The sequence below is a fragment of the Cuculus canorus genome, chromosome 13 (assembly GCF_017976375.1).
Source record: "Cuculus canorus isolate bCucCan1 chromosome 13, bCucCan1.pri, whole genome shotgun sequence".
Taxonomy (NCBI): Eukaryota; Metazoa; Chordata; class Aves; order Cuculiformes; family Cuculidae; genus Cuculus; species Cuculus canorus.
In genome coordinates this window covers 3,667,625-3,691,400 of record NC_071413.1, presented here as the reverse complement: position 1 = coordinate 3,691,400, position 23,776 = coordinate 3,667,625, and the positions used below count along the sequence as shown (strand labels likewise).

The window sequence follows — 23,776 nt, the reverse complement described above, 5'->3', positions numbered from 1 at the left end:
CAGGAGCACTCTATGCTTGCCGAGTCCCGTTCTGGGGTGGAGAAGCTTGGTGCAAGCTGGACCAGTAATTCCCAGCATGAGGCAGGTGACCGTTGGTCATGCTGGTACTGTTCCCTGGGTGGAAGGAGGCGCATTAGTTCTGTGTGGGTCTCAATCTGTTCTCCTTCCTTTCTCGGTGCCAGGCTCTGGCCTAGGCTGCACAGGGACGATGTCACAGCCTAAGGAAAATGCAAGTTTCTTGGAGTAAAACTTTTCCTGCTTAATTTACTTGTTTGTGGGACACAGACTGGCAGGAGTGTTGGCCAGTGAGAGGAGATGGGCTGGCTGGGGACCGGCTGTACAGCCAGTAGGTTCTGCTGGTGTCGGAGGTGTCTTCTCGCAGCAGCCTCTGCAGAAGGGCTCAGCCGGGTGAGCTCTTAATGTGGGTGAGCCAGACCAGCTCCTGCTCTGCACCGCAATCACCTTGAGGAGCAGAGCCTGTGCCGTGCTCCTCCTGACACCAGCCCTGCCACTGCGAGTGCCGCTGTGGAGTGGTTAATGATTACCTCTGCCACCCCACACCCCGGCTCCTGCCCTCACCCAGGAGGAGGGAGCGCTAGAGGCTGGGAAGCAGGGATGCTGCTGCTGGTGCTCCTGGCGCTGCTGCTGGGCCCCGCTGGCTGCCCCAGGACTGAGCCCCTTAGCGAGTCTGGCCAGGAGCCCCTCTTCCGCGGGGCGGATCGCTACGACTTTGCCGTTGTCATCCCCGGCGGCACTGTGGAGTGCTTCTGGCAGTTTGCACACCAGAGTGGCAACTTCTTCTTCGGCTACGAGGTGAGTGTTGTGGGACACATCCTGGGAAGCTGTCAGCATGGAGCAGCTGTTGGCATGGTTGGGGAATGGCGGTGCTGGATCAGTGCTGCGCAGAAGCCAGTGCTGGCTGCCTCCTCTGAGGGTGCAGGAGGTCCTGCAGGGAGCAGTTTCTGTCACCTTGGTCCTGTGACCAGGCTTATGTCTGGAGGGAGACCCCATGGGTTGAAGACCATGTGCTGGCTGGGGGTTGTTGGGGCTGCGAGGTCCTTGGTTCAGACAGAGAATGGTTGCAGTCATTTATGTGTTTCATTTTGGGGACCAAGCTTTCTTGGGCATGATTCATCGTATTTATTTTATTAAATACTTGTTTTAAAACCACAAAGTGCCAAGAGCTCCAGGCATGATGCCCTCACTTGCAGGGAGCTGCAGGGTGTCCTGGCACTGCGCAGAGCTCTGCCCTTTGCTGAGTGGGCTGAGGGCTGTTGCACACTGCTCAGCTCTCTGACTCACAGCTGGAAGGTCTCGGGCACAGCCGTATCTATTTGTCCCCATGCTCCGTACCCTTCTTACAGGGGCAACTGCAGCCCTTTTATCTCCTGTTTACACTATGCTGGTTGAAGGAGAGCTGGGACAGAGCTGTGTCCGGCACTGGTGGCTTTCCCTGGCTCCATACTGGGCAGAGCAGCCCTGTGGAAATGTGGCGTAGCCCTGGGGCTCAGCACAACTCCCTTTCTCAGTGCTTCGGCAGCAGTAGCTATGGTTGTGCTGGCAGCAAGGAATTGGAGTGGGAGACATGGGGATTGTGTGATTACCTGTGGCACCATGAGTTGCTGTTGGGAACCATGGGTTCATTATGCAGGGCTCTGGGCTGGTTCCCTTTAGCTGGCAGCTGTTCCTGGCCTCAGCTCACAGTAATGGAGAGGGTGGCTCCCCCTAAGCCTCAAACCAACCCTCCATAGAGGCAGGTTCCTGCCTTGCACACAAGGGCTCTCATGTTTCCTGGGTGCAGTTAGGCCCAGGAATGCCCCTCGGGTTGTTTCCTCCCTCCAGGTGCAGCGGGCAACAGGGATTGCCAACAACAGGGACATCCTCACCACGGTGAATGACCCCAATGGCTTCCAGCTTGGCGCTTCCCAGGACGTGCGAGGACAGATCAACTTCCTCACCAAGGAGACAGGTCCCCACCACCCTGGTCCCTGCCCGGCCCAGGCGCAGGCAGGCAGGAGGCTGGTGTCCAGGGGCTGCCAGCTCCCAGCCAGCAGCTCTGAGCCTGGTAAGTGCTTCCCACAGCACCCACTCTCACTTCTCTCTGCAGGTTTCTATCAGCTGTGCCTGGACAACCAACACAACCACTTTGGCTTCGTACAGGTGTATCTCAATTTTGGTGTCTACTATGAAGGCTTCAACACGGAAAACAAGCAGCTTGAAGAGAGGAAAGAGCTGAATGACACCCTGGAAGCAATTGAGGTGAGTATTAAGGCAGCCCCCGGATGCTCCAAAGCAGTGAGGATGGGCACAGCCTCCCAAGGGAGCCAAGAAGCATTTGCTGTTGGCTGAGCCACAGCTTAATTAAATGCTGAGCCCAGCAAACAGCTCTCGGAGCAGCTCTGCCAGCTCCAGACTCCGCTGTGCCCCACAACCGAGCACCCATCTCTCCCACAGACCAGCATAAAGAAGCTGCAGGTCCACATTTTCCACATGTGGCGGTTCTATAACTTTGCCCGGATGCGGAAAGGGGCTGACTCCTTCCTCCTAGAGTCTAACTACAACTATGTCAACTGGTGGTCGATGTCTCAGAGCTGTATCATTGTCCTCTCTGGGGTGCTGCAGCTCTACTTCCTGAAGCGCCTCTTCAGTGTGCAGACCTCCAGCAGGCAAAAGTGCTAGCAGCGCCTGGAACCACAGGCGGGACTGCTGCCTGAGGCACCTGGGAGCCGAGCTGCTCCTCTGCCCCTTTGCAGAGCGGGAGGGAAGGCCAGGCACTGCCTGGGGAAAGAGCGTTCCTTCCACTCCTGCCTTCTCAGCTCTAGCCCTGCCTCGGCTGAAATCACCTCGCAGAAGAGAAGCGTGATGTGATTGCCTGAGCTGTGTGCTGGGTTTGTTTGTTACAGTTCTGCCCCTCTTTTCTACCACACATCCAATAAAGGAACCCCTGGCACACGCTCTGGGAAATGATTACAGCCTGCTATACCCATCCTCTGTGAGCTCAGGTGAAGTGAGTCCTGCTTGGCAGACAGCTGCCTGCCCCATCCCTCCCTTCCCAAAGCTCAGCTCTGACAGCTCAGATGCAGGCTGCAAACCTCCCCAGCCTCATCTGCTGAACCAAACACGCTGCTTCTCCTCTCTGGAGTCACATCCTTGTGTGATGCGCTGCAGAGACCTGCAGTAGGGGTGAGGCATGAGAACCCGCCCCCAGAGCTCCACACTAGACAATGGGCACTAGGAAAAATAACCGGCTTTATGTGATGGCAAGGGCCAGTCTGGCATGAGGGGAAGCTCCTCCTTGTGCTAGCAGCAGCCCCCCTGGAGCATGGGATTATGTGCTGGCAGCTCCCAGCTTCTCTGCCCCACTTGGGGTGGGCTCCCTGTGCTGTGGCTGCAACAGTGGTGCAGGACAAGGTCCGTTCTGCCCAGGAATACTTGTGTCTCGAATTGCTGGAGTTCCCTTAGGTCAGTGTGTCCTCGTTCCGCACGTATTCCCCAACATCGGCCTGGTGGAACACCACGATGGCCATAGGGTCCACCTTCCGGCACTCCTGGGTGGACTTAGCAGCCACTCCAAAGCCCTGGGAGGAAACAAGGCAAAGTTAGAATTTCCCCCACCGCATACCCACCCCCCAGCCTGGGACAGCACAGGGGCCACGCTGGCCACTCACCAGTGGGATGTCGGCCATAGAGTACACCACCACACCCTGGTACTGGGCTGTGTTCTCTGTGATGCGTCCCAAGCCTGACTTCAGGACATGGTTGCCGTAGAGGAAGGACTGCTCCGAGCCAGGCTTCACCCACACCTTGAACTACAAGAGAAGCCAGAGCAGTGAGGGGCTGAGGGACTTGGCATGGGGCAGGGGGGGACTGGTGGGGGGCTGTGTCCCACCTTGGCGTAGGGTGCGAGGAAGTCCAGGGCTGTGACACTAAGCCGAAACTTCTGTGTCTTGGTAAACTTCCCAAAGCAGGTGCCCAGTGACACCAGGTTGTCTCGGGGGACACTTGCAGCCACCTTCAGCAGCTTCTCACTGTGGGGATTGGGGCATGGGGCTGAGCTGAAGCAGTGGCCTGGCCAGGGCCCATGAAGAGCCCTGCCACTGTCCCCAGCCCGTCCTCGCCAGGTCCCCCCTGCTCACCTGATGTAGTAGACGCGGTCGCGGTGCAGGCGGAAGCAGTAGGTGCCATCGGGCCGGTCCACCAGCAGCTGGATGTTCTCACCAATGCTGTGGGCACAAATCTCAGGAGACCGGCCCTGGTCCCTGCTCCCAGTCCCCATCCCCTCCCGGTCCCTGTCCTCTCCCAGTCCCACCCCTTGCCTCTTCTCCTTCCCTTTGTCCCCATACCTTCCCAGTTCCCGATCTCTCCCGGCTCCCATCCCCTCCCAGTCCCCCCTTTCCCCACCTCCATCCCCTTGCGGTCCTCTCCCGCCATGGGTCCCCTGGTTCCCGGTCCCCGTTCCCTCCCACTCCCCATAGCATCCTTTCTCGGTCCCCGTCCTTTCCGTCTCCCCATCCCGGTCCCTCCCCTCCCTCTCCCCATCCCATCCACTACCAGTCCCGGTCCTTTCCCAACCTCCGTCCCCTCCCGCTAAGGCTCCTCTGGTCCCCGGTCCCTTACTATTTCCCCAGCTTCTCGAACACGCTCCGCGTCTCTGCCTCGGTCAGCGGCCGCATAGCCGTCCTTCGCGCGTGGCCACGCCGGAAGCGGAAGCGCCAAGACCGGAAGCGGCGCAGGCGCATGTAGGGAAGAGGTGGTGGCAGCGATGGCGGCGGAGGAGGCGCGACTGCTGGCGTGGCTGCGCGGGGCGGCGGCGCCCGGCGGCCCCGATCTCGCCGCCTACGTGTCGGAGCTGTCGGCGCTGGGGCTGGCGGAGCTGGGCCGGGAGCCGGAGCGCCTGGCGGCCGAGCGCGCGCGGGTGGGCGCCGACACGCGCCGCCTTGCCTTCGAGCACTACCGCGCCTTCATCCGCTCCGCGGAGTGCACCGGCCGCGCCGGCCGCGGCTTCGGAGGCATCGAGAGCCGTCTCGACAGCCTCCTGCATCGCCTGCCCGCGCTCCAGGCCGCCTGCCGGTGCGGGGACGGGGGGAGCGGAAGGGGGTTGGAAGGGACGAGGGGGAACGGCTGGATGAATGTGTGGCCAGCGGAGCGAGGGAGGCGATCCTGCCCCTCTGCTCTCGTGAGACCCCACCGGGAGCTCTGTGTCCAGTTCTGGAATCCTCAGCATAAGAAGGGCATAGATCTGTTGGAACGGGTCTAGAGGAGGCCACAGAGATGATCTGAGGGCTGGAACACCTCTGCTAGGAGGACAGGCTGGGAGGGAGAGTTGAGGTTGTTCGGCCTGGGCACAGGTGGCCCAGAGGAGCTGTGGCTGCCCCATCCCTGGAGGGGTTCCAGGCCAGGTTGGATGGGGCTTGGAGCCCCTGAGCCAGTGGGAGGTGTCCCTGCCCATGGCAGAGAGTGGGACTAGATGGGCTTTGAGGTCCCTTATTGTCCAAACCATTGTGGGATTATATAACCATCTGGTTGGAAAAGACCTTTGAGATCATAGAGTCCACCCATACCTGGCCACTACTAAACCATATTCCTAAGCATCTCGTCTGCCTATCTTTTAAATTCCTTCAGGGATGGTGACTCCGCCACTTCCTTGGGCAGCCTCTGCCAGTGTCTGAGAACCCTTTCTGTGAAGAAGTGTTTCCTGCTATGCAATCTAAACCTTCCCAGATGCAACTTGAGGCCATTTCCTCTTGTCCTATCACTTGTTGGGATGGGGTGAGGTTGGGACAGTGTGTGGGGTACAGGGGCAGCCCTGGGTGCAGAGGAAGCCAGTGAGGGCTGGGGGCAGAGATAGGGGGCCTAGTGCTGGGCCTAGTAAGGATCGGGGCGGGCTGGGACTGGAAGGGGGCCCTGGACAGCAGTGGGAAGCCATCAGTGGAGTGGGGAAGGGGCCAGCGTCTACGTGCTACCAAGAGAAGCCTCGTCCTGATCCTGTCCTCATTACGTAGGAATTTCATGCGTGATGCAGAGGAGATCGCCTGCAGCCGGCGCATGAACAGCCTGACACTGAACCGGCACATGGAGATCCTGGAGATCCTAGAGATCCCACAGCTCATGGACACCTGTGTCCGTAATGGCTACTATGAGGAGGCGCTGGAGCTCGCTGCCTACGTGCGCCGGCTGGAACGGAAGCACAACAGCATCCCTGTCATCCAGGTAGGCCTCATTCTGTCTTGACCCGCGCCCGGCTTGTGCCTTGTCCCCATGGCTGAAGCCTCTCCTCCCACCCCAGGGCATCGTGGACGAGGTGCGCCAGTCCACCCAGCTAATGCTGAACCAGCTCATCCAGCAGCTCCGCACCAACATCCAGCTGCCGGCCTGCCTGCGCGTTATCGGCTACCTGCGCCGCATGGATGTTTTTACGGAGGCTGAGCTGCGCATCAAGTTCCTGCAGGCACGGGACGCCTGGCTGCGCTCCATCCAGGCCTCCATCCCTGATGATGACCCCTACTTCCACATCACCAAGACCATTGAGGCCTGCCGCGTCCACCTCTTCGACATCGTCACTCAGTATCGTGCCATCTTCTCTGACGAGGAGCCGCTGCTGCCTCCTGAAGGGCAGGCCCTCAACGAGGGAGCCATCTTCCACGGCTGGGTGCTGCAGAAGGTCTCTGAGTTCCTGCAGACGCTGGAGCGTGATCTCCAGCGCGGGGTGGGCAGCCGCCTGGACTCTCTGCTGGGACAGTGCATGTACTTTGGCCTCTCCTTCAGCAGGGTGGGGGCTGATTTCCGCGGGCAGCTGGCCCCCCTTTTCCAACGTGTGGCCGCTGCCACTTTCAGGAAGGCAGTGGATGAGACTGTGGAGAAGTTCCAAGAGGAGATGAATTCCTACACGCTCATCTCTGCTCCAGCGGTCCTGGGGGCCAGCACGGGGGTGCCGGTGCCCACGGCCCAGCCAGGGACGCTGCAACCACCCATGGTGCTTCTGGACTTCCCACCCCTCGCCTGCTTCCTCAATGGCCTCCTCGTGGCCTTCAACGACCTGCGGCTCTGCTGCCCTGTTGCCTTGGCCCAGGACGTCACCACCTGCCTGGAGGAGGCACTCAGCGAGGTAAGGTGTCCGGCACTGAGCTGTGTTGAACCCCATCCCATTGGCCTCAGCCCACCCAAGTCCCCTTGGTGTGATCGGGGTCTTGTTTGCAAGGAGAATTACAACTCCTTAGGGATTTAATGACTCTGCCTTTTGCTCCAGGTGACCAAAACCATCCTGGCCTTCCACCGTGCGGAGGAGGCGGCTTTCAGTGGACGGGAGCAGGAGCTCTTTGTCCAGTTCTGCACAGCCTTCTTGGAGGACCTGCTGCCCTATCTCAACCGCTGCCTCCAAGTCCTCTTTCCCCCATCACAGATTGCGCAGGCGCTGGGTGAGATCCCAAGGGCTTCTCTCTTAGAGAGGGGACTCCACGGGGTGGGCATAGCTGCTGTGAGCTCTGCCACCCCTCCCCAAGACATACTGAACCCTTTCCTGCTGTTGCTACCTCTGTGGGGTCTCCCCATTGCCTGCAGACTCCATCCGAGCCCCCTCTCCCTTTCCCTCTCTGCCAGGTGTCCCCCCGACCCAGCTGCAGCGTTTTGGCCGGCTGGGCCGCATCGATGTGGCTGCTCTCAGGGAGCCTCTGGCTTTCCTCCTGCCAGCACTGAGCGAGGAGGAGTCGGCCCAGGAGACCTCCACACATCCAGTGGCGGAAGAGGAGACTGTGCCGGGACAGGAGAGCCCTCCTGGGGACACTCAGCTATCGGACAGCCTGGTAGCCAAAGAGTAATGGCTGGGCTGGGCTGTGTCACCCTATCCCTTGAGTACCAGGTGGCTGCTGGTCTCTGCCCACCTTCCCACTGTCTGCATCCCTGCCTGCATTGGGTGAGGAGGAGGCAACCCAGGAGGGCACCGTATGTCCTGGGGGAGAAGAGACTGTGCTGGGGCAGGAGAGAAACTGCCTGGGAGGGAACTCACCTACTGGTGGCCAAAGAATATCAGCTGGGCTGGCCTGTGTCACCCCGTCCCTTGGAACTGGAGTGGCTGCTGGTCCTTGCCTGTCTTTCCGCTGCCTGTACCAGGCGAGGAGGAGCTGGCTAGTGGGGGAAGGGACAGGACAGTCCTCCCAGGGGTGCTTGGCTACTGGTGGCCATAGGGTAGTGGCTGTATTGGGCTGTGTCACCCTGTCCTTCAGGAGCAGAGCAGCTGTGGCTGCGCTGGGCTGTTTCACTCTGTCCTTTGGGAACAGAGTGGCTGTGGCTATGCTGGGCTGTGTCACCCTGTCACTTGGAAGGGGAGTGGCTGCTTGTCCCTGCCTGCTTTCCTGCTGCCTGCTTCCCTGTCTGCATCCCTGCCCACATCCCGCCTGCATCGGGCCTGCATCTCTCCCGCATCCTTTCCTTATCCCTGCCTGCATCTTTCCTGCATCCCTCCTACATCCTGCCTGCATTCCTGCCCACATTGCGCCTGCGTCCCACCCGCATCCCTCCCTTATCCACGCCTCCATCCCACCCGCTTCCCTCCCTTATCCCCGCCCCGCATTCCCCCCGCTCCGGCGGGCGCGGTGCCGCCAGGGGCCGCTGTGCGGGCCGGTGCTCTCCGGGCCATGGCGGGGCTGTGCGGGCGGGCTCTGCGGGCCCCGCCGTGCCGCGGCTGCGGGGGGGCGGCGGGCTGGGCCGAGCGGGAGCGCTCATACTGGCGGGCGCTGCGGCGGCGGGTGCTGGGCCCGCGGGCGCCGCCGTTCTCCGCGCCGTGCCAGGTGGGCGCCCCGGTGCTGCGCGGCGCCGCCGCGGCCGCGGGCCCCGAGCTGCTGGGCGGCGCCGAGCTGCGGGCGCTGGCGGCGGCGCTGGGCGCGGCGCTGCGGCGGGGGCCGTGGCTGGGGCTGAGCGCCCCGCAGCTCGGGGTGCCGCTGCGGGTCTTCGCCGCCGAGCTGAGCGAGGCCCGCTGCCGCCAGTACCCGCCCGAGCTGCGCCGCGAGCACCACATCCGGCCCTTCCCGCTCCGCGTGTTCGTCAACCCCGCGCTCCGCGTGCTCGACTCGCGCCTCGTCACCGCGCCCGAGGGCTGCGCCAGTCTCCGCGGCTTCTCCGCCTACGTCCCGCGGCACTGGGCCGTGCACGTCTCCGGTACGGCCGCCCCTTCCGCGGGCTGAGGGATAGGGTGGGATGGGATGGGATGGGCTGCTGCCACGCTGGGGTGCAGCTGGACCGGGGTGCAGCCGGACTGGGATGCAGCCCCACGTGAGGTGCAGCCTCACTGGGATGCAGCCACACTAAAGTGCAACCCCACTGAGGTGCAGCCACAGTGAGGTTCAGCCGTATTGGGGTGCAGCACCGAGCCTATGGCAGTACCCCCAGCGTTGCAAGGATGGGCAGAGCTGCCCACACCAGCTGGCGCAGCCATGGTTTATCCCGACCCAATTCCCGGGCTCAGCTTCTCTGCCAACCGCTGTTCTCCTGGGCTGCAGGTGTGGATGAGAATGGGGAGCCGGTGAGCTGGGAGGCAACAGGCTGGGCCGCCCGCATCATCCAGCATGAGATGGACCACCTCGATGGGATTCTCTACATCGACCGGATGGACACCCGCACCTTCACCAACGTCAACTGGATGGAATTTGTGGACTGACCTCCACCACCCTGGGCAGATATTTGGCCACTGGCTGCCCTGGTGCCTCGTCCCACTGGAGCGGAGCCGTGGTGGATCCCTGGGGTGTCCCAGGCCTTAGGGTTCCTTTATTGTGGTGCTGAGTGCCCAACCTTATCCTGGTGAACGCAGCAGGGTGGAGCCACAGCCCTGGGGGCTCCCACTTGGCAATACACACTGTGAGGACTCAGCACGGCTCCCGGCCTTTCCTGCTTGCCTTCCTGCTCCCTGGGCAGGGAAAGTGGGGTAGTAGCCAGGAGGAGCCCAGTCCTCACTGCCCCTGGTGCCTGAAGTTATTTTATGGGTCTAGGAGCAAGACCTGCTGCCAGGGAGGGGAGGTGTGGGGAGAATCCCTCTTCTGGGCTTGCCTTGGGCACTAAGGTCATGGTGTGAGCAGTGGTGAAGGGCAGGCGGCAGCCAGAGGAGCAGGATGGGGCTGGGGTCAGCGGGTCTGAGCCTGGGACAGGGCAGGGGGATGTGGGGTGCTGGCTGTCACGGCCAGCATGGGGGACACTGGCTGGCTGGAGCCCATGGCTGGGCTGCTCTGAGCACCACATGCTCAGGGGAGCCAATCTGCTGTCTGGGATGACGGGAGCGAGGGGAGCCCCGCTTCCAGCGCGGGGAACTGCAGCAGCTCCCAGGGACACAGCAGCACCGGAGACCTCAGCCCTGGGGCAAAAGTTCCTGGGGAGGGGGAAGCCAGGCTGGGTCCCTTGGTGCCATCAGAACCTCAGGGAGGGGCCAGGCACCAGCTGAAGCTTTTGGATTGTTTTAATTTTTATAAACAAGACAGAACCCAAAGCAGCATTAATTTAAAAAATAAAAAAGAGCCGAAGAAGAGTGGGCATGGCCGGGGGGAGCACCCAGCTGCCCACGCCATGCTCGGATGCCCCACCCCGTAGTGTCAGCCCCCCCCGGCCGTGCTCCCCGCGCCCCGCTGGGTGCTGCGTGCGATGGGGTGAGCGGCGAGTGGTGGATGAACCTGTTTGTTTGGCACGGCCGGCTCAGCAGGGCCCTGCCGGCACAGCCGCCCCAGCCCCACACCTGCCTCCCCTCCCTACCCTTAACCTTCCTGTCCAAAGTCCTCCGTGAATTTCTTCACCTTCAGGAGATCGTCGGCGTTCACGGTGGGGCGGGTGGTGGCCAGCGAGCGCAGCATGTCCGACTGCAACACACAGAGCACGTGGGAAGCTGAGACCGGGTTCTGGGTAAGGATGCCCCACAACAATGCCAGCCCGCGCAGGCAGCTCTCCCCATCCCTGCGGCGCCCTGGGGTGAGGCTGGGGGCTGGCGCCTTTGCCCCACAGCAGTGCCGGTTCTCCAGGTGGGAGCTGCCTGGAGCCCAGCCCCAAGGCCAGCCCTGTCCTGGGAGCCCAGCACCCCGGGGTGGGCAGAGCGAGGGGTCCGGTTGGTGGCAGGACTTCCCTTTTTGGGGAGCGAGGAACTGTATCCACCCCAGGAGCTATGGCCCTGGAGCAAGGCAGCTGTGCCAGAGGAGGGCCAGGGAACCGGCAGGGCTGGGGCTGCAGCATTGCCGTGCCAGGGCCAGTCTCCACCCAGCAGGATGGGTGCCCAGCCCTGCGCCGCCACACTTACCATGCAGACAATGGGCTCCATCAGCTTGTCACTGGGCACCTCCATCCAGGTCATCTCCTTGGCACCCGGGTCACCGGGTGAGCACGGCGTGAGGAGGTCATCCACAAAGGCGCCAGGGGTGGTGCGGGAGGGACCACGGACCTGTGGCAGAGCCAGGTGGTATGGCACTTGCATGCAGGATGGGACCCATGGCACCCACACCAGCCACAGGGCCCCTCGGAGACAAACCCCATCCAGGAGCAGCTCCGCTCACCTTCTTGAAGTGTGTGGCCGACTGCACCTTCCGGACAGGCTGCATCAGGGCGTCCCGCACAATGATGCTGATGTCAGCTCCCGAGTAGCCGTCCGTCTTCCGGGCCAGCTCCTGGATGTTGGCCTCAGTCAGGGAGTGCGGGGTGTTGCCCAGGTGCAGCTTGAACATCTGGGCACGGGCTGCCTCCTCGGGCAGGGGGATGTAGATACGCTTCTCGAACCTGAGGGCAGGCAGAGGGTGAGCCCCACGCTGCCAGACCCTGGCGGGGCCTGGAGCAGGGAGGGGGAGTTGTGTCCTGCTCACCTCCTCCTGATGGCCGAGTCCAGCACCCAGGGGATGTTGGTAGCACCCAACACCAGGATCCCATCACTGCTGTTCCCCACACCTGCCCGGAGACATGGCAGGCGGACAGCTCAGAGCAATCCCCAGGGAACCACGGGACAGAGGTGTTGGGCAGCTTCTCCTGCACCTGCCCACCTTGTCCTGTTCCCTCTGCCTGCCTAGGCTCCCCTTCCCTGTGCTGGCTTATCCCACTGGGAAGCCCCACGCACCCTGCATCTGCACCAGGAACTCCGTCTTGATGCGCCGGGCTGCCTCGCTCTCGTTCTCGTTGCGGGACCCGCACAGTGAGTCCACCTCATCGATGAAGATGATGGAGGGCTTGTGCTGCCTCGCCAGCTCAAAGAGATGTTTCACCAGCCTAGGAACAAAGAACGGGACAGCGTCCCCGCTCAGGGAACCTCCACAGTTCTCATGGTGCCCAGAGCCCATGACAGCCCTGGGGCGAGAAGCTCCATGCATCACCAGCTTCTCGTGCCCCTGCCCACCCCAGCAACCCTGGGCTGGCAGTAAGGATATGAGTGCTGTGCTGAGAAAAGGACCGTTCCCAGGCTGTGGAGACTCTGGAGGGCTCGTGCTCACCCCAGGACACTTTATCTGCATCAACATGGGTCACCAGTGCTGGTGACTCCTCCGACCCAGCCAGAGCTCCAGCACTGCCAGCCCAGCTGGCAGGGAAGCCGGGAGCCAGCCTGCAGCAGCCACGCAGCCCTGCTGCCAGCTTACTTCTCGCTCTCGCCCAGCCACTTTGACATCAGGTCCGAGGATGACACAGAGAAGAAGGTGGAGTTGTTGGCCTCAGTGGCCACAGCTTTGGCCAAGTAGGATTTGCCGGTGCCAGGGGGCCCGAAGAGCAGGATCCCTCGCCATGGCGTGCGCTTCCCTGCAAGAGAGGCCAGTGTCACAACTCCCCCTTCCCTGTGCAGGGACGTGGGCTTGCAGGGACACACGATCTCACTGCTCGGGGTCGCATTCCTGCATGCGCTCGCCCCAGCTGCTGCTCCATGGCATCTTTTCCATGGGTGAGTGGCAGCCGCAGTGCTGCCGTGATCCTCACCGGTAAACAAGTGTGGGAACTTGATGGGCAGGATCACGGCTTCCTTCAGAGCTTCCTTGGCTCCCTCCAGGCCGGCCACATCACTCCACCGCACGTTGGGCTTGTCCATGATGATGGCACCTGTGAGGGGGCAGCTCTGCTCATGTGGCCTCAGAAATGGGCACTATGCTGTGTCAAGTCAGGAGAGCCAGAGCCCCTGCCCCTCTCCACCAAACCCCCCACCCACAGCAACCCCACTGCCCCTCTGCACACCGCACGAGTTGGGGCTTTAAGAGACTGATTCTTTTTGAATCATGGTTGAGACTGGGACAATGTCCTGGGCTCCTGTCCCACAGCCACCCCTCGCGATGGCCACTCAGGAATCCCCCTCTGACCCTGCAGCCAGCCCAGCCATGCCCGTCGCTCACCCATCAGCTGCTCCTGCAGCTTCTTCTTCTCGGGGTTCTCGCCCTCACTGTCACTGTCGCTCCTGGGGAGAGCGGACATGGGTGGTCAGAAGCAGGACGACCCTGGCGTGGCAGCAGCGGAGCTGGCAGGACCCCCTCACACCCCCACGCACCCCTTGTTGTCATTCTGCGACTCCTTAACCGGCTTCTTGCCCTGCTTGTCCTTGCTGCGCAGGTATTCCTTCAGCTTCTCCGCCCGGTCCAGGTACTGCATGCACTTGGCGCGGATGCTCTCCTTCGCCTTGTCGCTGTGAGCCTCATCTGCGGAGAAACCCCGGGTATTGCGCACTGCCACCGGGACCCCCGCATGTCCCCCGCGTTCCCCGACCCCTCTCACATTTGATGGCGTGCAGGAAGTACTCCACGGCGTGCTGGTACAGCCGCAGCGCTTCCTCGTAGTTCTTGGCCTTGTCCTCCTCGGTGGCTTTGGTGACCAGGTCGATGGCCTTCTGCCGAGGAGGGGGGAGGGCTGAGCCGGGCCCGGCGGGACGAGCCCCCGCGACCCCGAGGCCGGGCCCGACCGTCCCCCCCCACTTCCTCCGTCCCTCCCGCGAACCGGCGGGGCCTGGGCCCGGCGAGGCCTTTGCCGGCGGGGATGGAGGCGGGTGAGGCTCCTCGCGCGGGGAAGGGGAGGCGCGGGCCGGGCGGCGGCGCTGCCAGCCCCGCTATTACCTGCAGGGTGGGCGTTGTCATCTCATCGCCCGGTGCGGCCGCTCCTGACGCGGCGCGGCGCGGCCCGGCCCGGTGGCGGCGGTGGCGGCTGCGGGGCCCGCGGGAGCGGCCGCCACTGCGGCTGCAGCGCCCCTGGCGGCGGCGCCGGGACCGGCCGGGACCCGCCCCCGCTCAGGCCACGCCCACTTCGCAGCGGAGCCAATCACAGGGACACGCCCCTCGTAAAACCACGCCCCTTCGTAACGGAGCCAATCACAGGGGCACGCCCCCACAAAACCACGCCCCTGCATAAAGCCACGCCCCCTCGCTGGCGGGCCTAACATAATCCTCGCCCCCTTCACAGCGAAGCCAATTAGAGCCACGTCCATGCGTAAAACACTCCCCCATCATGGCGAGTCTATCAAAAGAGCCACGCCCACTAATGAGGGGCTCCCCCAAATCGGAGCCTATAAAAGACCGTGTCCCTGTAGAAGCCACGCCCCCTCGCTGACGCGCCTAACGCATGCCACGCCCCGCTATGACCACGCCCCTCACTGCACAGCCAATTACGGAGCCACGTCCCTTCATGAGCCACGCCCCCTCACCGCGGAGCCTATAATAGGCCCCCGCCCCTGTATAAGCCACACCCCGCGTACGCACGCCCACATCAGGCCACGCCTCCTTTACCGCAGAGCCAATCAGAACCACGCTCCTTCATAAACCCCGCCCCCAACAACCCCACGCCCCAATAGGAGCCCATCATAGCACACAGTCCTGCACAAACCTTATGAAATGAGTCTGTAAGAGCCATGTCCCCCTGACACCCACAGCCCCCCCCGACACCCACTGTCCCCCCTGGACACCCATAGCTCCACCCTGGACAACCACAGCCCACCCTGACACCCACAGTCCCCCCTGGACACCCACAGCCTCCCCTGACACCCACAGTCCCCCCTGGACACCCACAGCCTCCCCCGACACCCACAACTCCCCCTGACACCCACAGTCCCCCCTGGACACCCATGGTCCCTCCCGGACACCCACAGTCTCCCTGACACAATCCCCCCAATCCCCGCAGCCCAGAACCCCCAGAGTGAGACTATGAGACCCCAGAAAAGGCAATCTGATATAAATAGCGATTTACAAAGAATACAAAAATAGAAGGGGCCCGCGGCACCGGGGGCAGCGTGGGGGCCAGGGCCGGTAGTGCTTGCCTGTAGCCGTGACCCCGAGCTGGGGCTCCAGCACCCCACGGCCCCCCACCCCAGCCAGCGCAGCCCCACGGGAAGCAGAGAACGCGCAGAGGAGTCCCGCTCCCACCATGCCCAGGGCTCCCCCCGGCACCCCAGGGTGCGGGAGCTGCTCCCCCTGGGACGGGAAGGGGAAAAAAGTACAAAAAGCGAAAGTGCATGAATCTACACGTCCTGACCCACACCCATGGGGGCCTGTGAGCTCCCCCCCCAGCGCCAGGGCAGGGGGGCACAGGCAGCAGTGGCTGGGGGGCCGGGGGCTCCCCAGGCAGCCCCTCTGAGACACAACCTTTGTTTTGTGGCTTTGGGAGGTTTGGGGCTGGCTGCTACGCCTTGTCCCGGCTCTGCAGGCAGCAGTGGGATCGGGGGGGGGGGGGGGCAAACCCCAGCCTGCCCCCCAGCTGTGCAGCAGGGACAAACAGCCCAGGGCTCAGGGCAGACCGTTTTGTACCCATGAGCGTCTCTGAGTAAGACAAGCGTGTTCCCCACCCTGAGTGGGACGAGGGGACTCTGTTGTGCAGCAGCGCGGGGCCCCCCGAGCCCCATCCCATGGGAGGACAATGTGAGCCCCACGGTGGCGAGGACACCGGCTCTGCCAAACATGGGTGGGGGGAAACCGGGGGGTCCCCAAATCATGGAGGGCTGTGTTTGCCCCTCTGCAAGGCACAGGCGGTGAGATCAACGATGGCTTCAGACCCGGGGTTGGGGGGGGATTAAAGCTGGTGTTTGTGTCCCAGCCCCCTTGCTCTGGGGGGGCTGGGATCGCCAGCGCAGAGCAGGAGAGGCTCAGGCCCCCCGGAGCACCCATCCTGCCGGATCGCCGGCAGCCCTCAGGGTGCCGAGTCCCGGCCCTGGCAAGGCACTGGTGGGGCAGCAGGGGTGGGGGGGCCCCTCCGCTTTCCCCAGCTGGTTTGTGGTGGGGGGAGGCGGGCAGGGGCCAAGGCCACCTATGCCAGCAGCCCCATGCGGGTGACTTTGGCTGAGAGGAAGGTGTGCAGGATGAAGACGATGGGCTTGGGGCAGGAGTGCAGGTCCAGCGCCTGGGGAGGAGATGGAGAGCGGCATCAGCCCCCCCACCAAAACACCAAACCCCATGGGGGCACCGGGGGGGCTTGGGGCTTCCAACCAGTGCAACCCAGGTGAGGGGCAGGGGATCCAGGCACCTGCAGAGCTGCAGGGATGGAGGAAGCAGAAACCACCCCCAGGGAGAGCCCGGCTGCCCCCTCCTCACCAGCTCCCCCTCGGGGCCCCCGAAATCCAGGTAGAGGGTCCTGATGCCGTCATCCGCCGACATCTTCAGCCTCTCGTAGGGGTAGCGGAAGAGGACGCTGCCACCCGGCTCCTCCCGGCAGATAGTGAAGCCGCCCTCGTAGTGGATGGAGAGCTGCACCTCCTGCCCACCCAGCGTGCAGCCTGCGGGCACGGGGAGGGCTCAGCCCCCACTGCCCGCTCGACTTCTCACAACACCCCCAGAGTGGAGGTCCCCGCAGGGCCACCCAAGTCCCTCTGTGCCTTTGCTGTGTCAACACCCCAGAACCCTGGGAGGGAAGCGGGGAGCCCCGGGGTCCCCTCTGCCGCAGGACTCACCCACAGTGACCTCCTTGATGAGCTCAGCAGCAGCGTGGCAGCCCTGCACAAGGACGCGTGTCCAGGAGGAGAGGTCCCGGTGGGTCTCCACACGGAAGATGTGCATCTCCACACCCTGGCGAGAGCCCGTCCGTGTGGCAAAGGTGAGCTCCGAGCCCAGGGCGGGAGAGCGTCGGCCCGAGCCCGAATGGACCAGTCTGAGGGGGGAACGGACAGAGGGGGGTCAGGGGCATGATGGCAGTGGCACCGCATCACCCCGAGCCCATCGGTGTTGCAGGGTCCCCCTCTGGGTCGGGTGAGAGACAGAGCCAAGGCATGAGCGGAGGAGCTGGATGCGGCCGAGGGGAGCTGGTCCCTGGAGCCCGCAGGCAGACGGAGCCAGTCCCCAGCCCACCTGGTGGCCACCAGCGGGTAGCTGTGGCAGGGAGAGGCCCAGGCGTCCCTGGTCCAGGGCATGCCGTCGTACAGCAGCAGGTCCTTCTCCGTCACTGCCATCAGGACTGGCCGCCACTGCTGCCGCCCGCCGTCCAGGCGCGCCTGTGACAGACGGGAGGGCACGGTGAGGGGCACGGGGGGCTGCAGGCACCGCCTGCCCAGGCCCCCTGCTCCCATGGCCACGCTGAGCGGCTCTGTGTTGCCGGGCGCTTGGCAGCATCCCTGTGAAACTGAGGGCAGCCGTCCTGGAAAGCCGAGGCGGGAGCAGCCCCTGGGGGACCCCGCTGCTGGCGCCAAGCCCACTGTTGTGCCCAGGCAGGCTGCAACTCTCAGGCAGGGAATTCCTGGAAAAGCGATGAGGTGATGAGCATTTCCAGCTGGGAAATCTCAGTGGGAGAGTGGGCTGAGGGCACTGAACATTCTGCCTTCGCTGGGGCACAGCCAGCTGGGGAACGGGAGAGTGGCAGAGGCCGGTGCCCAGGCTTGTGGCAGGACTCTCCAGCAGCCGCGTAGCTGCAACCACAGCCCCGTCGGTGGTGCTGGACCTCCCCAGGGACGGTGCTGGGCAGTGCCAGTCCCTGGAGCAGGATCAGCACAGACTCCGCAGCACGTACCTGCTCAGCCAGCCAGGCGATGTGCTTCACCTCTCTGCCGCCGGCTGCGGCACCACCAGTGCCCAGCATGGTGTTGAGCTCAGCCAGGACCTGGGGGAGCAGGGCGGTAATGTTGGCGTGCAGGGCTGTGAACCAGGAGTGTGCTGTCGCCGTGTCCTTGCAGCGCAGGATCAGGGTGTTCCTGCTGTCCGGCGAGTGCAGCTCAATCAGCCTGCGAGGGGACATGGTACTGGGTGGGACGGGAACAGCAGCGCCCGCCTGAGCGTGTCCTGCCTGTGCCCAGCCCAACAAACTGGTTTGGGGCTCCAGCCATGCTGAGGAGCTGCCAGCACACTCCAGTGCCAGACGGCAAAGCTGGGGGCACTTGTGGGGCCCCCCTTTCTGTGAGCAGGGCAGGCTGCCAGTCCTGCACAGGGCCAGCGCGGCACAGTCCTGGCCCCAGCAAAACCCCTTGGATTTCCCTGTCACAGCTCAGTGGGGGAAACAGGAGCTCACGGCTGCAGTGAGGGGAGCCCCCAGCCCTGTCCTGGGGGGCCCATGGCGAGGGGGATCCCCCACACCAGCAACCACTGGGCTTGGGAGGGGGGGTACACAGACCCAGGCATTCTCTGCCCTCACCTGTTCTCCAGGTCGGGCATGCTGAGGTTCCTGGCGGCGAAGCACATCTTCAGGGGGATCACCTTGCGGTCACGGGGGCCCTGGTGCTGGGGGGAGCCCGAGTCCTCGCTGCCGCTCAAGCTGGGCGACTGCGGGATGGCCCCCTCCCATGGCAGGTCTGACACCAGCGAGGGCTTCTTGATGTAGGGGGTCACCTCCCGCATAAACTTCACTGCGGAGGGAGCAGAGGGAGAGGTTAGAGCTGGGCAGGGGTCCTGCAGCCCTTTGCCACAGCCCTGCGCCCCGGTGATGCCCTGACTGTGGGGTTGTCTCGTCCTGTTGGAATGCACGGGGTCTTGGCCAGCCCTGGGGGGCTGCAGGACCCTCCCCACGTGCCACCAGCACGGCCCATGCCCCAGGAACCTGAGCTCACTGGCCTCATCCTGCAGGCAGCAGACAGGCAGTAGGATGGGGGCATCTGGGGGGGTGAGGCAGCCCAGAGAGCCCTGGGGACCGAGGCACAGCCTGGGGGGTCCCACCCTGCCCCAAGATGGAGGTGTCCCCAGTAAAGGACACACACTGGTGGCTCATCCCTGTTACCGACAGCCGGTGTAGGAAAGGGAAGGCGACACAGCACAATGGGGCCAGGCAGGAGGTCAGGCTGCAGCCCATCCTGACTCGCCCCAGCCGTCGCGCTGCGAGGACAGCAGCGGCCAAGTTTCCAGCGCCGCGGGTGCTGACAGCAGGCTGACCCCACGCTGCCGCTCGCGCCTGCCAGCAGCTTGCCAGCAGCCTGCCTCTGCTCCCAGCAGGACAGGGAGGAGGACAAGGGTTTGCAGCCAGGACATCCTGGCTCCACACTCCTCTCTGAGTCAGGAAGGAAGAAGGCACTGGTTCTTATTCCCCCCAGACTGTCCCTCCCTGAGCACCACCCAGAGCAGCCAAAGAAGAGCCCTGGCGAGGCACCAGCACCCTGGAGTCCACCTCAGGAGCAAGCACAGCTCCGCCAGCCCACGGCACCAGCGCCAGCTGCTACGCTTGGGGAAAGCCAACGCCTTCAAGATGTCAGGGAGCGTCAGCTGAGCCGCCTGCCGGAGCAGGGATGAGGCCGTGTGGGACAGCAGGCTCTGTCAGGCAGGAAAGCTGTGAGCAAGTGCCGCCAGCAGCTTGGGACACGGCGCCTGCAGCCAGCGCTGGTCCCACGCCTGTCCCTTTGGCCCCAGACACGGCTCCCTGGCTGGCACGCGTGCCGTGAGAGAGCGGCAAGGCTGTGCCGAGCCCTGCAGCTGGAGGAACGTGCTGGTAACACCAACATCCACACACCCTGAGGCAGCAGGGAGTTAAACTCAAACAAAAAAAAGCAAATAAGCCGTAATCTGCTGTGAAGCAAAGCTCCCCACTGCTCGGAAATTAGCCACAGAGCCAGCATAATGCCACAGCAGCCATCCCACCGGTGCTTTGCCGGAGTGGGAATGTGGCAGCAGTGGGGCCGAGGTCCTGCTCTCTGGTGTGCCATCACCAGACCCCGCAGCCCCACGAGCAGGCACCTGCCATGGCCCTCTGCAAACCCCCCGGCTGCAGGGCTGCTGCCCGCCTGCAGGGATGGGGAGAGGGCAGGATGGCCCCCTGCCCTCCGCGGGATCTGCTGAGCCAAGCAGCATGGAGACGTGCTGCCACGAGGCGCTTGTCCTTGCTGTGGGCAGCAAACGAGTTAATATTAGCCTCCCGCCACACTGATCCCGGGATTACCGCCCTCCCCGCGCACCCCTAATCCCGCTGCCTGGCCAGGCAGCGCAGGGCAGCATCGCGGGGCAGCGGCAGGGGCGGCTGCTCGGCAGCTGTTTGCCAGATGTGGGCAGCTGCATCCAGCACCGGCGGGAATTCCAGAGCCCTCCAGCCAGCCCACGATGCCGCAGCATCTACCTCTGCTGGGACACGGCCACCACCTCCCTGAAGGCCAGGCTTGCCAAGAGCCCCTGGAGCCAGGAGGGTGAGGCTGAGCCGAGCAGCCGGTGGTTCAGGAGCCCGAGTGCCGTGCTGGGGCGCTGCCGGAGTGTGGGCTCGCAGGGCTGTGGCTACGCTGGCGGCTCTTGGCGGTGGCTGGAATCAGCAGGCAGCCACTGCCAGGCTGTGCCAGCTCAGCCACGGCGGGAAGCACGCCCCAGCACCGACACCGCTACGGCACACGCAGGAGCCCCCCGCGCCAGCGGGTGCAAAACTGGCACTGGCATCTGCAACCATCACTTCTGCTTCTGGAGAGCTGGCGGCCAGCACACAGCCACCCTGGCACAGCCGCTGCCGCCCCGCCTACGCGCTCACCGCAGAGGAAACGCGGCCGCTGCCTGCACCCCTCGCCTAACCTGGTGCACGAAGGCGGCTGCTGTGTCTGCACGGCAACACCAGCCTGGAACCAGCCGCGCCAAGGCCGCTGTGCGCTGCCTGGACGGCACCGGCCTATCCAGCGGGGCAGAGCTCCCTCCTGCAGTGACACCCAGCACAGAGGTTTCCCCGCATTGGGTCAGCTTTTGCACCCAGCCCTCCCCTTTGCCGGCCAGCAGCTCTCCCCGCAGAGGCGGAAGGGCTCCCATCCCCCAGCGTGCCGTGCACCCACCGGCACCCCAGGAGGAAGGCGCCCGGCATGAGTCTATACGGCAAACCCCAGTGCCCAGTGCAGGAGCCACCAGCCCCACTGGGTGCCGGTGCAGGGATGGTGCCCTGCGCTCCAGCACCTGCCAGGGTGGTCCCACCTCCAGGGTGTGGCAAGGACAGACAGGTTGGGGTGGCCAAGGTCTTCCCAAGCTCATGTCCAGCACCAGCAGACACTGAGCAGGTGCTGGTCCATTGCACCAGGCCACAGCCATCAGACAGGCAGCCCTGTGGCCCTCTGGCACGAAGAGCACCCCAACATCAACCCCAGGAAGGGAAGGGGCGGCTGCTGCGATGCCCGTGCCTGTGGTGGAAGCAAAGGACAAACATGTGATGGGACCAGAGCTCCTATGGGAGAGGATCAACCGGCCAGGTGACACAAGACAGGAGCGAGGGGAAGGACACGGAGTGGGAGGGTGGAGAATCTGGCATAGGAGGAGAATCTGGCATAGGATCCCGGTGGGACTCTCACTGCCTCCAACTCATCCCAGAGATGTTTATGCACTGAGTCCAGTGCTGCAGCTCCACCTTGGCCCTCAACAGCCCTGGCTGAACCCAAGGAGCCCACCCACACACATGCCCTTGTGCCAGCACAGCATGCCAGGAGCAACCACAACCGGCACCAGCAACCGAGCCCAGCACCTGCCGGGCACCACATCCACAGCGCAGCCCCACGCACCAGACGGCTTTGTCGGGACAGCGCGTGTGGCACCACAGACCTGCATCAGCCACCCCGACCTGTAGCATGGAGGTCTCGTGCCCTCCCAGCCGCCCGGGGTGCGGTGCCCCCCGGCACGAGCCCTGTGCCGCACTCCGCCGGGGCAGGTGGATCCTGCCTGAGCTTGTCGGGCTGCCGGGAACAGGCCAAGCAGGAGCTGGTGGCTCCGCTGGGCCAGCGCTGAGCCGGCTGTGCTGTGGGCACGGAGCCCATAGGGACAGGGCAGACCCCAAAGCCATCCCTGTGGAGACACAGCCCTCCGAGGGGACTCGGGGGGCACAAGCACCCACCCTAGGAGCTCCATCCTAGAAGGGGACACCCTGTCCTGAGGGGGCACCACAGCCAGGGGACACCTGCTCTGTCCCACTGGGACACCAGCTCTGTCCGAGGGGGACACCAGCTCTGTCCGAGGGGGACACCAGCTCTGTCCGAGGGCGTCATGGTCAGAGATGGTCCGTCCGTGTCCCCAGCCGGGAGGGGTCCCCATCCTGCCACAAGGCCGATGAGAGGACACTCTTGTCCCTGTCCCCACCCCAAGTGGGGACACCGGGAGCCAGTAGTGGAGTTGGGGGGGTTGAGTTGAGTGGGATACATGTGTATGGGGACTGGGGTAGAGTGGGAGGAGTGGAGTCTCACAACGGTTAAGAGACTCAAAGGGGAGCCCGGGAGCCCGGTGACAGCTGCGGGGGGGGGGCGATGTGACCCGTTACCGGGGCGGGGGGGCACTCGGGAGCGGGGTCCGAGAGCAGGGGCTCGTCTCGTACCTTCGAGGATGACCTCCCTCCCGGCTCGTTTCAGCGCCTGGACGGCTTGATCGTGGGTGGCATCGCGGAGATCGACGCCGTTCACGGCGAGGATGGCGTCGCCCAAACGGAGCGCCCCGCTCTTCTCCGCCGCCAGCCCCGGGAAGATCCGTGAGATGAGCACCGGCATCCGATTCTCCCGACCTCCTTTGATGCTGATCCCGAGCCCTCCCGCCTCCGCTTTCACCACCCGCACCCTCCGCACGCAACTAGGTGCCGCCTCCGCGTTGCCGTTCACCACGCCGTTCACCACCGTGGCTTCTCCTCCCGGTTCCGCCGTGAGGCTCAAGGCTTCGCCGCTCAGTTCAGCCGCTACCCGTACCCAACGTTCCCGGAGCAACAGCTCCAGCAGCCCCGTTTTACAAGCACGGGTCCACACGGCCATGCCGGGACCGCTCCCGCCGCCGCCGCCGCGCACCGGGACAACGGGGGCGGGGAGTTCAGAGGGGGGCGTGGTCATAAAAGCCACGCCCCCGCCCGCATGGCGCGCCACGATTGGTTCAGCGCTCAGCGAGGGCGGGGCTAGGAGGACACGCCCCCTCATCCTCCTCGACCAATCGCTGTATCAATTGGTTGAGGCGGATGAGGGGGCGTGTCCGTCTAACCCCGCCCCCTGCTCCATTTCCCGCCCCTCCGCTTCACTTCGCGGCACGCTCTCCATTTCCCCCTCGTCTGTCTCATTTCCACAGTTCCGAGCCGTCTGCTGTTCCTACAGCCCTGATTTTCCTTTCAAGCTCTTCCTCGGGGATGGGAAAACGTCCTTTTGGGGTGAAAAGGAACACAGGGAAAGCCCAAATCCTTCCCCTTGCTGTCCCCGCGCTGCTGACGCTGCCAGCCTTCAGGACTAACCGGCCTGCTTGGTCTTGCTTAGTTGAGTATGAGCACAAACTGGAAATAAGGTAATTGGCGTTACTGGAATTGGGGGAGAAGGTTCCCAGCTTTCCAGCTATCAGCTGCTGCATGTGCTTAGCACGGTGGTTTGGCAGAGGGACCCCACTGCACCCCAAATCCCACCAGCACGCAGCTGCGAGCTCTGGCTCAGCAAGCCGGTACCTCTCCCGTGGCACAGAAGTCTGCTCGTCCAGCTGGGGATGCTGCATATTACCAGGAATCGCTG

The 23,776-nt window shown here is 64.0% G+C and overlaps 6 protein-coding genes across 8 annotated transcripts in view; 3 read left to right on the top strand and 3 right to left on the bottom strand.

Moving 5' to 3' along the window:
* Positions 1-61: 61 nt before the first annotated feature.
* Positions 62-3,166, top strand: TMED6 (transmembrane p24 trafficking protein 6). 2 transcript variants are annotated; one of them, XM_054078959.1, is made up of 4 exons: positions 62-813; positions 1,843-1,969; positions 2,108-2,259; positions 2,455-3,166. In XM_054078959.1, exons 1-4 carry the CDS (start codon positions 538-540, stop codon positions 2,677-2,679), a joined length of 780 nt encoding a protein of 259 aa, XP_053934934.1. In that variant the 5' UTR covers positions 62-537; the 3' UTR covers positions 2,680-3,166. The 2 variants fall into 2 exon arrangements, with proteins under 2 accessions (XP_053934934.1, XP_053934933.1); XM_054078958.1 differs by having other exon boundaries at positions 1,843-2,259.
* Positions 3,167-3,241: 75 nt separating this feature from the next.
* Positions 3,242-4,732, bottom strand: NIP7 (nucleolar pre-rRNA processing protein NIP7). Its single transcript, XM_009556066.2, has 5 exons — positions 4,618-4,732; positions 4,137-4,223; positions 3,890-4,028; positions 3,669-3,809; positions 3,242-3,578 (listed from the first exon to the last, which is right to left on the bottom strand). Exons 1-5 carry the CDS (start codon positions 4,671-4,673, stop codon positions 3,459-3,461), a joined length of 543 nt encoding a protein of 180 aa, XP_009554361.1. The 5' UTR covers positions 4,674-4,732; the 3' UTR covers positions 3,242-3,458.
* Positions 4,723-10,086, top strand: COG8 (component of oligomeric golgi complex 8). Of its 2 annotated transcripts, none has more exons than XM_054079149.1 (5): positions 4,723-5,070; positions 6,003-6,210; positions 6,287-7,105; positions 7,247-7,415; positions 9,492-10,086. In XM_054079149.1, exons 1-5 carry the CDS (start codon positions 4,763-4,765, stop codon positions 9,647-9,649), a joined length of 1,662 nt encoding a protein of 553 aa, XP_053935124.1. In that variant the 5' UTR covers positions 4,723-4,762; the 3' UTR covers positions 9,650-10,086. The 2 variants fall into 2 exon arrangements, with proteins under 2 accessions (XP_053935124.1, XP_053935123.1); XM_054079148.1 differs by lacking the exon at positions 9,492-10,086 and adding an exon at positions 7,597-8,632 and having other exon boundaries at positions 4,724-5,070.
* A 386-nt stretch (positions 10,087-10,472) lies between these two features.
* Positions 10,473-14,194, bottom strand: VPS4A (vacuolar protein sorting 4 homolog A). Its single transcript, XM_054078799.1, has 11 exons — positions 14,031-14,194; positions 13,696-13,807; positions 13,472-13,619; positions 13,320-13,381; positions 12,913-13,032; positions 12,582-12,738; positions 12,068-12,216; positions 11,820-11,901; positions 11,517-11,736; positions 11,264-11,404; positions 10,473-10,832 (listed from the first exon to the last, which is right to left on the bottom strand). Exons 1-11 carry the CDS (start codon positions 14,049-14,051, stop codon positions 10,731-10,733), a joined length of 1,314 nt encoding a protein of 437 aa, XP_053934774.1. The 5' UTR covers positions 14,052-14,194; the 3' UTR covers positions 10,473-10,730.
* A 1,442-nt stretch (positions 14,195-15,636) lies between these two features.
* On the bottom strand, positions 15,637-23,098 carry SNTB2 (syntrophin beta 2). The gene is made up of 7 exons (XM_054078377.1): positions 22,621-23,098; positions 18,514-18,724; positions 17,896-18,106; positions 17,241-17,383; positions 16,847-17,043; positions 16,491-16,672; positions 15,637-16,299 (listed from the first exon to the last, which is right to left on the bottom strand). Exons 1-7 carry the CDS (start codon positions 23,042-23,044, stop codon positions 16,207-16,209), a joined length of 1,461 nt encoding a protein of 486 aa, XP_053934352.1. The 5' UTR covers positions 23,045-23,098; the 3' UTR covers positions 15,637-16,206.
* A 376-nt stretch (positions 23,099-23,474) lies between these two features.
* Positions 23,475-23,776, top strand: part of PDP2 (pyruvate dehydrogenase phosphatase catalytic subunit 2) — a 102,320-nt gene continuing 102,018 nt past the window's right edge. Inside the window, exon 1 of the mRNA XM_054078372.1 lies at positions 23,475-23,484. The gene's annotated coding sequence lies outside the window, so the exon portion shown is untranslated. The remainder of the gene's footprint in view (positions 23,485-23,776) is intronic.

Excerpts from the sequence above, each read along its gene's own strand:
- TMED6 (XM_054078958.1), top strand. The coding sequence starts at position 538 with ATGATTACCTCTGCCACCCCACACCCCGGCTCCTGCCCTCACCCAGGA. Across the intron at positions 814-1,842 it reads ACTTCTTCTTCGGCTACGAG|GTGCAGCGGGCAACAGGGAT; the intron begins GTGAGTGTTGTG and ends TCCTCCCTCCAG. Across the intron at positions 2,260-2,454 it reads ACACCCTGGAAGCAATTGAG|ACCAGCATAAAGAAGCTGCA; the intron begins GTGAGTATTAAG and ends TCTCTCCCACAG.
- NIP7 (XM_009556066.2), bottom strand. The coding sequence starts at position 4,673 with ATGCGGCCGCTGACCGAGGCAGAGACGCGGAGCGTGTTCGAGAAGCTG. Across the intron at positions 4,029-4,136 it reads GACCGCGTCTACTACATCAG|TGAGAAGCTGCTGAAGGTGG; the intron begins GTGAGCAGGGGG and ends CAATCCCCACAG. Across the intron at positions 3,810-3,889 it reads TCCTCGCACCCTACGCCAAG|TTCAAGGTGTGGGTGAAGCC; the intron begins GTGGGACACAGC and ends CTTCTCTTGTAG.
- COG8 (XM_054079148.1), top strand. The coding sequence starts at position 4,763 with ATGGCGGCGGAGGAGGCGCGACTGCTGGCGTGGCTGCGCGGGGCGGCG. Across the intron at positions 6,211-6,286 it reads ACAGCATCCCTGTCATCCAG|GGCATCGTGGACGAGGTGCG; the intron begins GTAGGCCTCATT and ends CTCCCACCCCAG. Across the intron at positions 7,106-7,246 it reads TGGAGGAGGCACTCAGCGAG|GTGACCAAAACCATCCTGGC; the intron begins GTAAGGTGTCCG and ends CTTTTGCTCCAG.
- VPS4A (XM_054078799.1), bottom strand. The coding sequence starts at position 14,051 with ATGACAACGCCCACCCTGCAG. Across the intron at positions 13,620-13,695 it reads CTTCCTGCACGCCATCAAAT|ATGAGGCTCACAGCGACAAG; the intron begins GTGAGAGGGGTC and ends GTTTCTCCGCAG. Across the intron at positions 12,739-12,912 it reads GTTCCCACACTTGTTTACCG|GGAAGCGCACGCCATGGCGA; the intron begins GTGAGGATCACG and ends CCTCTCTTGCAG.
- SNTB2 (XM_054078377.1), bottom strand. The coding sequence starts at position 23,044 with ATGGCCGTGTGGACCCGTGCTTGTAAAACGGGGCTGCTGGAGCTGTTG. Across the intron at positions 17,044-17,240 it reads TACCCGCTGGTGGCCACCAG|ACTGGTCCATTCGGGCTCGG; the intron begins GTGGGCTGGGGA and ends TTCCCCCCTCAG. Across the intron at positions 16,300-16,490 it reads GGGGCCCCGAGGGGGAGCTG|GCGCTGGACCTGCACTCCTG; the intron begins GTGAGGAGGGGG and ends TCTCCTCCCCAG.